The sequence below is a fragment of the Ambystoma mexicanum genome, chromosome 6p (genome assembly GCF_040938575.1).
Source record: "Ambystoma mexicanum isolate Mex_15411 chromosome 6p, UKY_AmexF1_1, whole genome shotgun sequence".
Taxonomy (NCBI): Eukaryota; Metazoa; Chordata; class Amphibia; order Caudata; family Ambystomatidae; genus Ambystoma; species Ambystoma mexicanum.
Genome location: NC_090935.1, coordinates 155,823,182 through 155,835,643, shown reverse-complemented (window position 1 = coordinate 155,835,643; position 12,462 = coordinate 155,823,182). Strand labels below are relative to the sequence as shown.

Here is a 12,462-nt window from a genome sequence, read left to right as displayed (position 1 = left end):
CCTAAGAGTGGGAGAATAAGAGTCTCACTCTTAGCAGGAGAAAAAAATAAACCCCAAAAATCCTGCAAAGCTGCTGGCGGACTAACTAGGTTTGGGAAATTAGCCTTAACAGAGAATTCGCCCTAACACTGGCGAAGACCAGTCCCACCTCAAAGCGTTCTTTGCCCTGCTCCGTGAAAGGGGGTGGCGTTGGACGAGCGGCAATCTTGTCTGGCGTGGTGGCCATTTTGCCAGGCTGCATGCCACGTGCCTGTGCGGTGATGCTTGCTGCGCAGGGCCCGGCCTCCTGGATTCTTGGCGGTGGAGCTTAAGGCCTACCCTGCACCTCAGGCCTGAGCCTGGCGTTGTACCTTGTGTCGCCGGTAGTGCTGCGTACAGGCACCCCACAGACATTTGTACGGTAGTATGGTGGACACCAGGTAAGAACCTTGTGTTCCCTCAGCGACCTCACTGGCAGGATCTAGAGACCCCCTCGGCCTGGCGGCTGGTAGCAGAAAGCATTGGTACCTGTGCTGATGGTAGAACCTGGACGGTGTTTGGACGTTCCGTAGGAAAGGAGTCACCCTTGCGGGGTGCTGATAAAGAGTGGCCCTACCTTGGGCGCTGACTTGCGTCTAAGTTCTTCAAGTCCTCTGAAGGTGATCTTTCGAAAAGCACTCTCCACCGAGCTAACCTGTTCTTCTGAGCGCAAGGTGTAAGCCCGTCGCACCAGGTACAACCTTCCCAGCTGTGGTCGGGCCAAGGCAGCGGAGGCAAAGCGCGTGGGGGACGGACGTAGAGAAGCAGGCTTGACACCTGCTGAAGCCTAAGTATGTCGCCATGCGCAGGCAGGAGGGGGAAGTGGGATAGGGGGGATTGGGGAGCCAGAGGATCAAGTGCCTGATTAAAGACAAAAAAGACTGTTAGGCAAGATAGTATTCAGTACCTTTTGTGTGCACTACAAAAACCCTGACCTCTTGGTATAAGTCTCTACTACACAGGTTGGTAGCGTGTTGAGCAGCCAGGTGTTATGCAAACTTTGAATGCAGCATCCTCTGGGAACACAACAAACAACTATGACTACAGGCATAGGCAACCCAACCTTTGGTACAAGCTTGTACTAAACAGTTTTGGTAGCGTGTTGAACAGCCAGGCTCATCTCAAGAGGGGAAATGAGGGCAGATGAGAGCAGTAATGCAGTTACACAAATATTCACAGTTACCTCCTACTTTGGAGGGGCCGAAATCTGAAGGGAGCCGCGGGGGCGGGGCTCTTGTACCGCGACGTCCTACGGAGCATGCTTAGGCGGGCCCGAAAAGGACGTAAATTGGACACAAAAGTGTCAGAAGTTTTCCTATAGGAAAAGGCTATATATGTGTACCGAGGGGTCCCAGTCCGACGACGGGGAATATTCTAAGCATGTGAATCCATGAAAGACACCAATGCTGGAGAAATGGAGTTACAGGTAAGAAACTATTCCCTTCTCCGGCATTGGATCTTTCATGGATTCACATGCTTAGAATAGATTGTATAGCAGTAAACCTGAAGACGGCGGTGAGAATGCAATGCAATATACATTCACAATAATACACAATGCATAGCTACACAAGAAATAAGTTACTCATATATATGTACCTCCATAAAGCATATGTCACCAACAGGTAGAAAAAAACTCTCCACAGTGTAGAGCTTACCTTATTGAAACATATGGCGCAGGACTGCTCTTCCCATCTGCACCTCATCCGCATGCTGCCTCGCAAGGCAGTAGTGGCGGGTAAACGTGTGGGGCACCGACCATGCTGCAGCCTGGCATATGTTCATCAGCGGATTTCCTGCCCATAATGCTGCTGAAGAGGACGTTTATCTTGTACAATGGGCTCTAGGATGCCCTTGCAGCGGCCTTCCGGCCTTGGAGTGGCAAAACGCAATCGTCGACGAGACCCATCGAGCCAATCTTTGCTTAGAAATTGCATTTCCTCTCGTCGACGGACCATACGCGATGAACAGTTGTCGAGTAGACCTGAGTTCTCGTGTACGATGTAGGTAAAATTTTAGGGCCCTCTTAACGTCCAAGGTATGAAGAGCTTTTTATGCTGCCGATGATGGGGTCGTGAAGAAAGTAGGGAGGACAATGGACGAGTGTTTGTGATACACTAAGAACTTTCGGAACGAAAGTAGAATTAGTTGCCAGGACCACCTTGTCTTTAAAGAATCTTAGGTATGGAGGGTCTACGACCAACACTTGCAGTTCCGAGATTCTCCTAGCTGACGAGATAGCAATTAAGAATGCCAACTTCCACGATATGAATTTCATGTCTGACGTGGCCATAGGCTCAAAGGGTGGTTTCATTAAGCCTGCCAACACTACGTTGAGACTCCATGTTGGTGGAAAACGTTTTACTGGGGGAAAAGTTTGAAATAAACCCCTCATGAAGTGTTTCACTAGTCTGTCGCTGAATAGCGGAGACGAATGTCTCTTCCTCGTGAACCTTTATCGATGTGAAAGATAAACCCCCCCCTCTGCCAAGTGAAGCAGATAAGGCAGAACTTGCTCCGGGTGACATTTAACAGGTGTAGACCTTGTTGTCCTCGACACCATTCACAGAACCTTCGCCACTTATAGGTGTAAGATTTGTTGGTAGAAGGGGCCCGAGCGACTTGCAGAATCTTCTGGCAATCCTCCGAAACGTCTAAGGTACCAAAATCCGAAAAGTCAGGAGCCAGGCTGTGAGGCTGAGACTGTCCGGGTCGTGATGCCACACCGTACCTTTGTCCCGGGATAGTAGGTTCGGGACTCTCGGAAACGCTATTGGTTGGTCCAGCGACAGGTGAAGCAGGTCGGAAAACCACGGTTGCCTCGGCCAGTACGGTGCCACTAGAATTACCCGGCAACTGTACCTGCGTATCCACTGCACCATCCTCCGTATGAGGGGGAACGGAGGAAAAGCATAAAGGAACTTGTCCGTCCATGGGAAGGAGAACGCCTCCCCTATGGAACCCTCCTGAGGCCATCTGCTTGCGAATTGCTCGCATTTCTTGTTTTCCTTCGTTGCGAAGATGTCCAGTGGGGGGTGACCCCATTTCTTGAAAACTTTCGTCAGCTGAACTGTGTCCATTTCCCATTCGTGTATCTGGGCCATCCGTCTGCTGAGGGAATCCGCTTGCGAGTTCCTCACTCCCGGGAGGTCGCGAGCCACAATGGATATCTCGTGCTTTAATGCCCAATGCCACACTTTCTGGGCCTCCATGGAAAGGGTCCTGGATCGCGTCCCCCCCTTGTTTTCTCAAATAAAACATGGCTGTCGTATTGTCTGTCAGCACTCGTACTCTCGATCCCTTGATGTGTGGTAGGAACGCCTTCAAGGCCCATCGCACTGCTCTGAGCTCTAACACGTTGATGTGTAGGAGTGACTCCGTTTGAGACCAACGACCTTGCGTTTGAAGAGTGCCCATGTGCGCTCCCCAACCGGTTAGAGATGCATCCGTGACTATGGTTAGCTGGAACTCCGGTTCCTGTAGGGGTACACCGTTGTTCAGGTTGTGGAAACTCTGCCACCACTGAAGAGTCCGAAGCAGTTTGTCATCGTCGACAATTATCTTGTCTAACCACGATCCTTGGGCCTGTATCCACCGGTCCGCGAGGAACTCCTGAACTGGCCTCATGAATAGGCGACAGTTTGCCACCAGATGGATGCAGGATGCCATGGCCCCTAGGACCGAAACTCAATCAACTGGCGAGTCGACTAAGGCGAAACACCAAGCTCTCAGTAAGAAAATGAGTTTTGAGATTCTGTCGAGGGAAGGCTTCACTAGCCCCGACTGGGTCTCGAACTGTGCCCCCAGGAACACCAACGTTCTCGATGGCATCAGCGAGGATTTTTTGAAGTTTATGGAAAATCCCAGCTGTTGTAGAAGCTGCATGGTGGCTTGCAAACTTGTGTTGGTCGACGCTGGGGAGGATCCCCTTACCAGCCAGTCATCGAGATATGGGTATACATGGTGGCCTTGCCTGCTTAGCCAGGCCGCTACCGGGGCCAGGCATCTCGTGAACGTTCTGGGGGAGGTTTTGAGCCCAAAAGGGAAGAATCGTGAACTGGTAGTGAGTCCGCTCTATCACAAACCTCAAGAACTTCCTGTGTTTCCGACGCATTGGAATATGGAAGTACGCGTCCTGTAAATCCAGGGACGCCAGAAAATCCCCTTCTTGAGCGGCTCGGATCACTTCCTGGAATGTGAGCATTTTGAATTTTAGGCTCTTTAAGGATTTGTTGAGATCGCGTAAGTCTAGAATGGGATGCCATTTTCCGTTTGGCTTTTTCACAACAAAGTATCTTGAGTAGACCCCTTGGCCTTTCTGCGATGCTGGAACTAATTCTATCACACCTTTTGCTAACATGAGTGTTACCTCTTGTTGCAGTACCCTCAGATGGGAATGAGCGATGAACGCTGGTGGAATGTGCGGAGGGCTGTGCTTGAATTGTAGAGAATGCCCGTTCCTTATTGTATCCAGCACCCATTGATCTGTCGCTATTCGTCGACATAGGCTGATACTCTTCCCCCCAGAACGGTGTGTTGCTCGTCATTGCTGATCTTTATTTTGCTTCTCTCTCGACGACGACGGATAGGATGGTCTCTTCCTGGAGGTCTGGAAGTTCCGGCGTCGGTTTGCTGTTTGGGAAGCACGCCTGTATCCCTGGGAGGGGTACGCCGACCTACCGAAGGATTTGTCTCCTGACGTAGAGAATCTGGAATTACCTGAAGCCCCTCTAAAGGGACGAAAAGACTTGTAGCTTTGGCCACTCTGGAGGGCACCCAATGTACGTGCCATGTCCGAGTCCTCTTTCATTCCCTTTAGGGCCTCATCTACTTTTTCTCCGAATAGAAGGTCTCCCTCAAAGGGCATATCCAATACTTTGTATTGTACCTCCGGCCTGAAGTAGGTACACTTAAGCCATGACTGTCATCGTAACACGACCCCATTGTTGACTTGCTTGAAGCCCGATTCAGCGAGGTCAACCGCAATGTTTATTGCGTGATTGGAGACTTCCTCACCCTCTCGGACAAGTAACATCGCCGCCTTCCTATGCTCTTCCGGAAGATGATCCAGCAACGGAGCCAGCCTGTGCCACATTTCTCTGTCTTATCTGGCTACAATAGCCAGAGAGTTTGCGGCCTTTACTGTAGTTGCTCCCACGGATAGCACTTTTTTGCCAAAGGCATCCTGACGTCTTGCCTCGTTTGCAGGCGGAGTCGTGCACTTGTGCTGGGCCTTCGCTTTCCTCGCCGCTGCCGCCCACACCACCGATTCAGGCATTGGTTGGGAGGATAAGCACTTGGGGGTAGACTCTGGAGCCTTACATTTTTTCTCAAGGCGACCTTTTACCGCTGGTTCCGAAAAGGGGTGACGCATTGTCTGCAGACCCGACTTCCACACGCGATCTAGTATTGAGGGGGGTATTGAGAACACTGACCTTCTCTTACCCATGTGGTCGAACAGAAAACAGTCCTTTTTCTGTTCTTCCTGGGACAAACCGAATTCTTTACACGCCTTCTCCATCATAGAATGGAATAATGCAATATCATCCGGAGGGGACGGGTGAGACGGGCTCCTTGGGGTTTCCAACTCCACCTCTGACTCCCAGGTTGGATCCCTGGAGGGGGGGATGATGAGATATCCGACATGGCTCCTCTGTCAGACCCCGAATCTGGCAGCTCACCTTCCTCTTGGGGTGCCTGTGGTGCTGAGACTGGCGTGCGTACGTGAGTCGGTGGCCTGTGGTGCTGAGACTGGCGTGCGTACGTGAGTCGGTGGACGGGACGGGCCCGGCTCGTCGACGGGTGACTGTGGCAGGTGTGCCTGAGGTAGTCTCTGGTCCAACGACTGCACTAAAGACTGAAGCGTGGACAGAATCTCCAACAACAAAACAGATTGAGGATTGAGAAGATGGGCAGACACCGGAATTCCGGATCCCCTCGTCGACGACTTGTCAACCACTCGTAGCCCGAGGTCTGCCGGGCCAGCTATTCTTCCGCTCTCGTCCACTCCCGAGGACAGCGACACTGCCTGTTCCTGCAGTAAAGTATCCGGAGGGATCGAAGCAAAAACTTCAGGCCTCCAGGCTTCCTGTAGAACCTCCGTCGACGAGGCCACCGTCGCAGCCGTTGTCGGTGGGACGGTAGATACCACATGTGGTAGGGAGGAGGCAGATGACTGGACCGCCGTCGACGACGGTGGCTTAGCAGGTGGTTTAGGCGGTCCCGCCTTTTCTGCACTTGGCCTGCTTTTACTCGAATCTCGACTCGTGGTCGATCTATGGTGATCGCCCAAGGAGGATTTCGGCCTTTCCTTGTCATGCTTTGACGAAGATGATTTTTGAGACGAAGATTCTCTAGCTGAGTGACTCCGATGACTCTTTCTTTGCCGGTCGAGATTTCTTCGCCGGTGGTTCTGACGATACAGCGCGGTGTGATGTTTGCTGATTGTGTGGAGCCTACCTCCGAAGGGGGGTATGCCCCCGCTCCGTCATTCAACCATGCCACCAGCCGTCGATTTCGGTCTTTTGAGAAAACCCTTTGCATACGTCACAGCTATCAGCCGAATGATGCGGGTGGAGACAGTTTATACAATCCATATGTTGGTCCCCCTCGTAAACATTTTTCAAGCCGCATGTCGCGCACAGACGGAACAGCGCCTTTCCCGACATGAAGGGAAAAATTCACCTAACTCCAAGTACACAACCGTGTACAAAACAGTAAGACGACGCGAGGAGATCCCACTACTTTGGAGACGGTTGAAATCTGAAAGGAGCCACGGGGGCGGGGCTCTTATACCGGACGTCCTACGGAGCATGCGTAGACGGGCCCCAAAAGGGCGTAGAAGTTTTCCTATAGGAAAAGGCTATATATGTGTACCGAGGGGTCCCAGTCTGACGACGGGGAATATTCTAAGCATCCGAATCCATGAAAGATCCAATGCTGGAGAATAAGAGTTATGCGTAATATAAGAACAGTATGCAAGTTCCATCAATCACACAGGCCTCTGCGAAGAGACTTTGTAGGCATGCAATTGTCAACCTTGTTCCATTGCAGAATCCCTGTGATGGCATAAGACTGAATAGTAGCATAATTACAGCACCTTTCAGTTTCTGCTCAGGAAGAAGCATTCGTGCTACAGCTTTTCGCTCTCTAGAGACTGACATTTAGCCGGTAATCAACTGCGCCCCGATACCCTCGGGTCTGGTGGACGTTATAATTAATAAAACAAACTGTTAATTGACACTGGAACTACCTTGCCCTGTGTAAAAAGAAGTGGAGGTGGACAGAAGTAACTTGAAATTATAATGAATGTTTGCAATAGTAGAAGGTGAAGGTGACCGCGCACAACCGTGCTCATTCTGTTTCTTGAAATAGCTGTTGTAGAAGTGGGTGCCTTTGCCATTTGGACAGCAGAGGGCAACCCAGCACTGATAAATTGCAGATTTTGGAAACAAAGCATTTTATATAGAGATATATTTTGCGCCCTGAAGTAGAATTAAGACTGCCATTTGCTAAACAAACAGAAGGTGCATATGAGTACACCAAAACATTTTAATCTAAAAAGATACCACTGCCACCACCCTATCTGAGCTTCCTGATGTATGGGAAAAATGATCAAAGTAAAAAAGGAGACAACAGGTTTTCCTGCACTACTTTCCAAGATAGAAAGATAGTAGCGATATCTCAAACTTATATGAGGGATATTGCCCACCTACAGCTGCAGCTGTTAAGCGTGAACTCGAATTTTGGGTGTTTTGCGGTCTCATTTTATGAAACCTTAAGTTCTTTTTTTAAGTTGGTCTTCCAGACTCTTTGGCCTAATTTCTGTGCCCAGTGAGACTGCTACTGAAGTCCCTCAACATAACCACCATGACCACATCACATTCAAAGCTCTGAAAATATCACATGGGCTTGAAAAGATGACTTAACCCAGTGAGGGCAACAAAGTTAAAAATATTTCTTAAGAAAAATAACAAGGTCAAGAATCACATCAAAGCCTTAAATACTGTTGACTTCCTTGCTGGCTTTGAATAAATGCATACTTCAATAGACTGAGTTGATCATTGTAAATTCTGCACGACATACCTTAATACTAATTATCATAAATCTCAATACATTTTATAATACAAGTAGGTCAGCGTGAATGCATGCCCAGCTCACAGTCGTCATGGGACATCTGTCATTTTGTACCTGATGACACTAAGGGAGGTGGGCGTGTAGTAGCAGCTGGCATAGATACACTGGAGACATTGAGTGCAAGGCTGTTCGTAGTGTTCATACTGTTAGCTATGCTAACAGCGGAAGAGGTGGCGCTTGTGGAAGATGCTGAAGCAGTACAAAATGTTGCGGTTGGCTGAAGAGAGGGTAGGTTTTCAACAGTAGTGTGCTAGAAAAATAAAGCACTTTTTTAAGTTGGGACACCATAAGTTCATACCAATTCATTACAAGCATTAACACGCACATGCTAAAAATTGATTACATACATAACATACAATTTTACATTAGGAAACATGAAATCAAACCACTTGGTCGCTATCACAGGTCTCAATGCCGATACTGAAAGATTTTGCAGCAGGGCACGAGAATGTGCACGCCCTTGCCAGCATGTTGAGATTTCTGAGAAGCTAGCAACAACGGTAGTGACTAAACAAAAAAAACAGAAAAATATCTCCCTCTGGACTATTAGCAACTGACCTTGTGTCTGGTCAGTCTGACAAGATCCTTCCCAGGCCTGCCAGTGGCTTCATAACCATGCTACTTACTGTTAGGGAGATTTGTTTGCAAAACACTCTGGTGAGAGCCTGTGTTATCAGCTAACCTAATGGTAGAACAGTGCATCACGCAAAAGGGAATAATAGAACCCTCAATGAGAAGTGTAGCAGATCAGTCCAACTAAACTCCCGATTTGAGGGCAGCTACAATTAATCCCACCAACGTCGCACAAAATATTTATGATGGGGAAAAATAATTCATCGGTGAACAGGTCACTGAGAATAGCTAAAGTGAAAAACAATAAATGGCCGGTTAAGGTAGAACTCAACCTTCCTCTAAAACATAAGCCCCCTTCCAGGTGGTAGACAGTATGCATAGGCTTTCCAGAGGCAGTTTAAGAAAAGGCCTTAAACAAAATTGCATACAGTAATCGCCAGTCATAATCCAAGGGTATCTAACAGAATATTGCACAGGGTCACTACTGCATACTAAATAAAGCATTATGCATAACCCATGTGCACTGAACACCGTAGGTAGCATTTAGATGTAGTTCACAATTTCCACCACATCCAGCAGGTTCCCAGGTTCCAATTATAAGTGTTAGTGAAACAGCCCATAGCCCCAAAAATGCATGTTACATCCCAGGAGGGACACAGTAGCAGCATGGAGCGATAATTGTAAATTACTCACCGTAGTGACTAATGTACTCTTAGTCCATAGTCCCCTTTCCTCCATACTGTATGGGCATCCCTGCCAAGGGACGGGAGACGGACCCTTTTTCACCAGATAAAAACTCCTTCCTTTTTAAATTTAGAGGCGCACGGGGGTGCGGCCCAGGGAACATGCGCTGCCCTGTCTCTGCCCTCCGGCGCCACACCTCAGTCCCCATTGATGCGTCGACAATAGATGGAACAAGTTACTTACCTGTAACAACTGTTCTCCAGCATGGGTCTAGCATGGATTCACATGCTCATGAATATTGCCTGTCAGTCGGGAATCCTCAGTAAAGAAAAAAAATCAGTTTTGTTTCTGAACTGTCTTTCTCCTAATAACCAATCACAGGTCTCTGGGTCATACTGCCCACAGCTCTACCTAAGCTCCTCCTCTGGCAGCCATCTTCAGATTTGGTAGCACGTAAAGTGGCAGTAGGACGAAGAGAGAGCCGCAGAGGGGTAGGCGGGAGCGTTCGAATGTGAATCCATGCCAGACCCATGCTGGAGAACAACAGTTACAGGTAAGTAACTTGTTCCTTCTCCAGCATGGGGTCTGGCATGGATTCACATGCTCATGAATGTAAGAATACATAGCAGTACACACATGAACAACCACGGGAGGTGGCAAGGCTCAACATTAAGCATCTCTTACCCCTTCACCGGGCCCACCTTCAGGCGAACAGGTCGCGCAGCACTGTCTGGCCGACTCTGGACTCCTCCCTGAAATCCCGGTCGATGCAGTAGAATCTCGTGAAGGTGTGCGTCGACCTCCACGTAGCAGCCCTGCAGATGTCCAGCAAGGGCACACCAGACAGAAACACCTTGGTAGCAGTGATCACTCTAGTTGAATGGGCTCTCGGACAGCCGGGCAACGGTCGGTTCGCCAACCGGTGACAGTGCATGATGCAGAGCCATCTGGAAATGGAAGCCTTCGAAAGGGCCTTCCCTTGGTTCACAGGTCCAAAGTTCAAACAGCTGTGATGTCTTCTGAAAACTCTTTGTGCGGTCCACGTAGAACTTCAGCGCTCTACCCACATCCAGCGAGTGCAAAGTCCTTTCGGCCGTCGACAAAGTCGACGGGAAGAAAACAGGTAACACCAAAGGCTCGTTGAGATGGAAGTCCGACTGCACCTTGGGCATGAAGGAGGGGTGCGTCCTCAGCACCACCCTCGTCTCGTGGAATGTCAGGTAGGGTGGTTTGCAGGAGAGGGCCTGGATCTCTCCCACTCAGCATGCGGAGGTGATGGCCACAAGAAACACCATCTTCCATGAGAAGAACTTGAACGGTGCCGCATGCAGAGGCTCGGATGGCGGGCCCATGAGTCTGGCCAGCACTAAGTGGAGCTCCCACGCCGGGGCCTTCACCGGCGGGAACTATCGGAACAGTCCTTTCATGAATTCCTTCACCTGGCGATGGGACCACAGAGATGATCGTCCCAGAGTCTGGTGTAGTGGGAGATAGCCGCCAGATGGATCTTGATTGAGGCATGAGCCAGACCCGCCTTCGCCAGCGATAGCAAGTACAGCAGCACTTGAGGGGCCGTAATCCGTAGAGGGTTAATCTTCTGTACATAGCACCAGAGAGAGAACATCTTCCATTTGTGTCCATAGCACTTGAGAGTTGAGGATGCCCTGGCCTTTGCAAGCACCTCCTTGCAGTCCGCCGGGATATCATACCCTCCAAACTCTAGTGCTGCAGGAGCCAGGCCTGCAAGTTCAGCGACCCCGGGTCGAGGTGGAGGGTGGCGCCTCCTTCTCTGGCGAGGAGGTCTGCGTCCATCGGCAGTTTACTGGGGGGGGGGGCTGACATGTCCAGAAGGTCCGGGAACCAGATCTGTCATGGCCACGCTGGTGCAACGAGGATCATCCTGCACCGGGACTGTCTGAGTTGGTTGATGAGTCACAGCAGCAACGGTGTGAACGCATACAAGAACAGGCCGTCCCAGGGGAATGAGAAGACATAGCCCATGCTCCCCGGCTGGGGAAACCTGCTGGCGAACCTCCGGCACTTGGCGTTTGCTGCCGTCGCGAATAGGTCGCTCTGGGGATTACCCAATCCTTGGAAAAGTAGATCCACTTGATCCTGACGCAGTTCCCCACCCGTGGCACGAGCGCAGCTCCCTGCTGAGTGAGTCGGTGATGGTGTTCTTTATTCCTGCCAGATGGAAGGGTACCAGAAACATCCCTTGGGCGACGGCCCAGTGTCACAGATCCTGGGCTTCGTTGGATAGGGCTGGGGATCTGGTGCCTCCCTGCTTCCGGATGTAGAACATGGTGAAGATCCTTACCACCTTGCCCTTGAGGGACGGGAGGAACGACCTGAGGGCCCAGAACACGGCTCGGAGCTCCAGGACATTGATGTGTAGTGACATCTCCTCCGAGAGCCAAAGGCCTCTTGCATGGAGATCACCGGTGTGCGCTCCAACGGGCATCGAGGAACTCTTGCAGTGGACGCAGCCTGCACAGGCACACAAGGACATCATGCTGAGCAGGGACTTGATGGAACTCACCCTGGCCACGTCCATGGTCGACAGCCGTTGCACCTTGCCCAGGATGGCCTTCATCCTTTCCTCCGACGGAGAAGCCAATCGCGCCACTGTGTCGAGCCTGGCTCCCAGGAACAGGGTGACTTGCGACGGCACCAAGTGGGATTTCGTGAAGTGGATCAAGAATCTCAGATCCGCGAGCAGTTAGACGGTCTCTTGTCTTTGCTCAGATGAGCCAATCGTCCAGGAAGGGGTAGACGTGGATGCCCCGCAGGCGCAGCCGCACCGCCACTGCTGTTAGGCACTTGGTGAATACCCTGGGAGTAGACTTCAATCCGAAGGGAAGGGCCTTGAATTGATAATGTCGCCCTTGGACTACGAATCTCAGGAAATTCGATGTCCTTTTAGAATGGGGATGTGAAAGTAGGCATCCTCCAAGTCCAGCGATGACAGGAAGTCGCCTTCCTCCAGCTGTCCCAGCACGTGCTTGATGGTGACCATCCGGAACATCTGGGACTTGATGTACTTGTTTAGAC

General features: G+C 50.5%; 1 protein-coding gene across 11 annotated transcripts in view; it reads right to left on the bottom strand.

The window, feature by feature from the left end:
- Nucleotides 1–12,462, bottom strand: part of UBAP2 (ubiquitin associated protein 2) — a 1,758,279-nt gene that overhangs the window by 600,518 nt on the left and 1,145,299 nt on the right. For all 11 annotated transcript variants that reach the window (XM_069626852.1, XM_069626853.1, XM_069626850.1 and 8 more), the window contains one exon: nucleotides 8,206–8,401. In XM_069626852.1, the coding sequence (XP_069482953.1) occupies nucleotides 8,206–8,401 (196 nt within the window). The remainder of the gene's footprint in view (nucleotides 1–8,205; nucleotides 8,402–12,462) is intronic.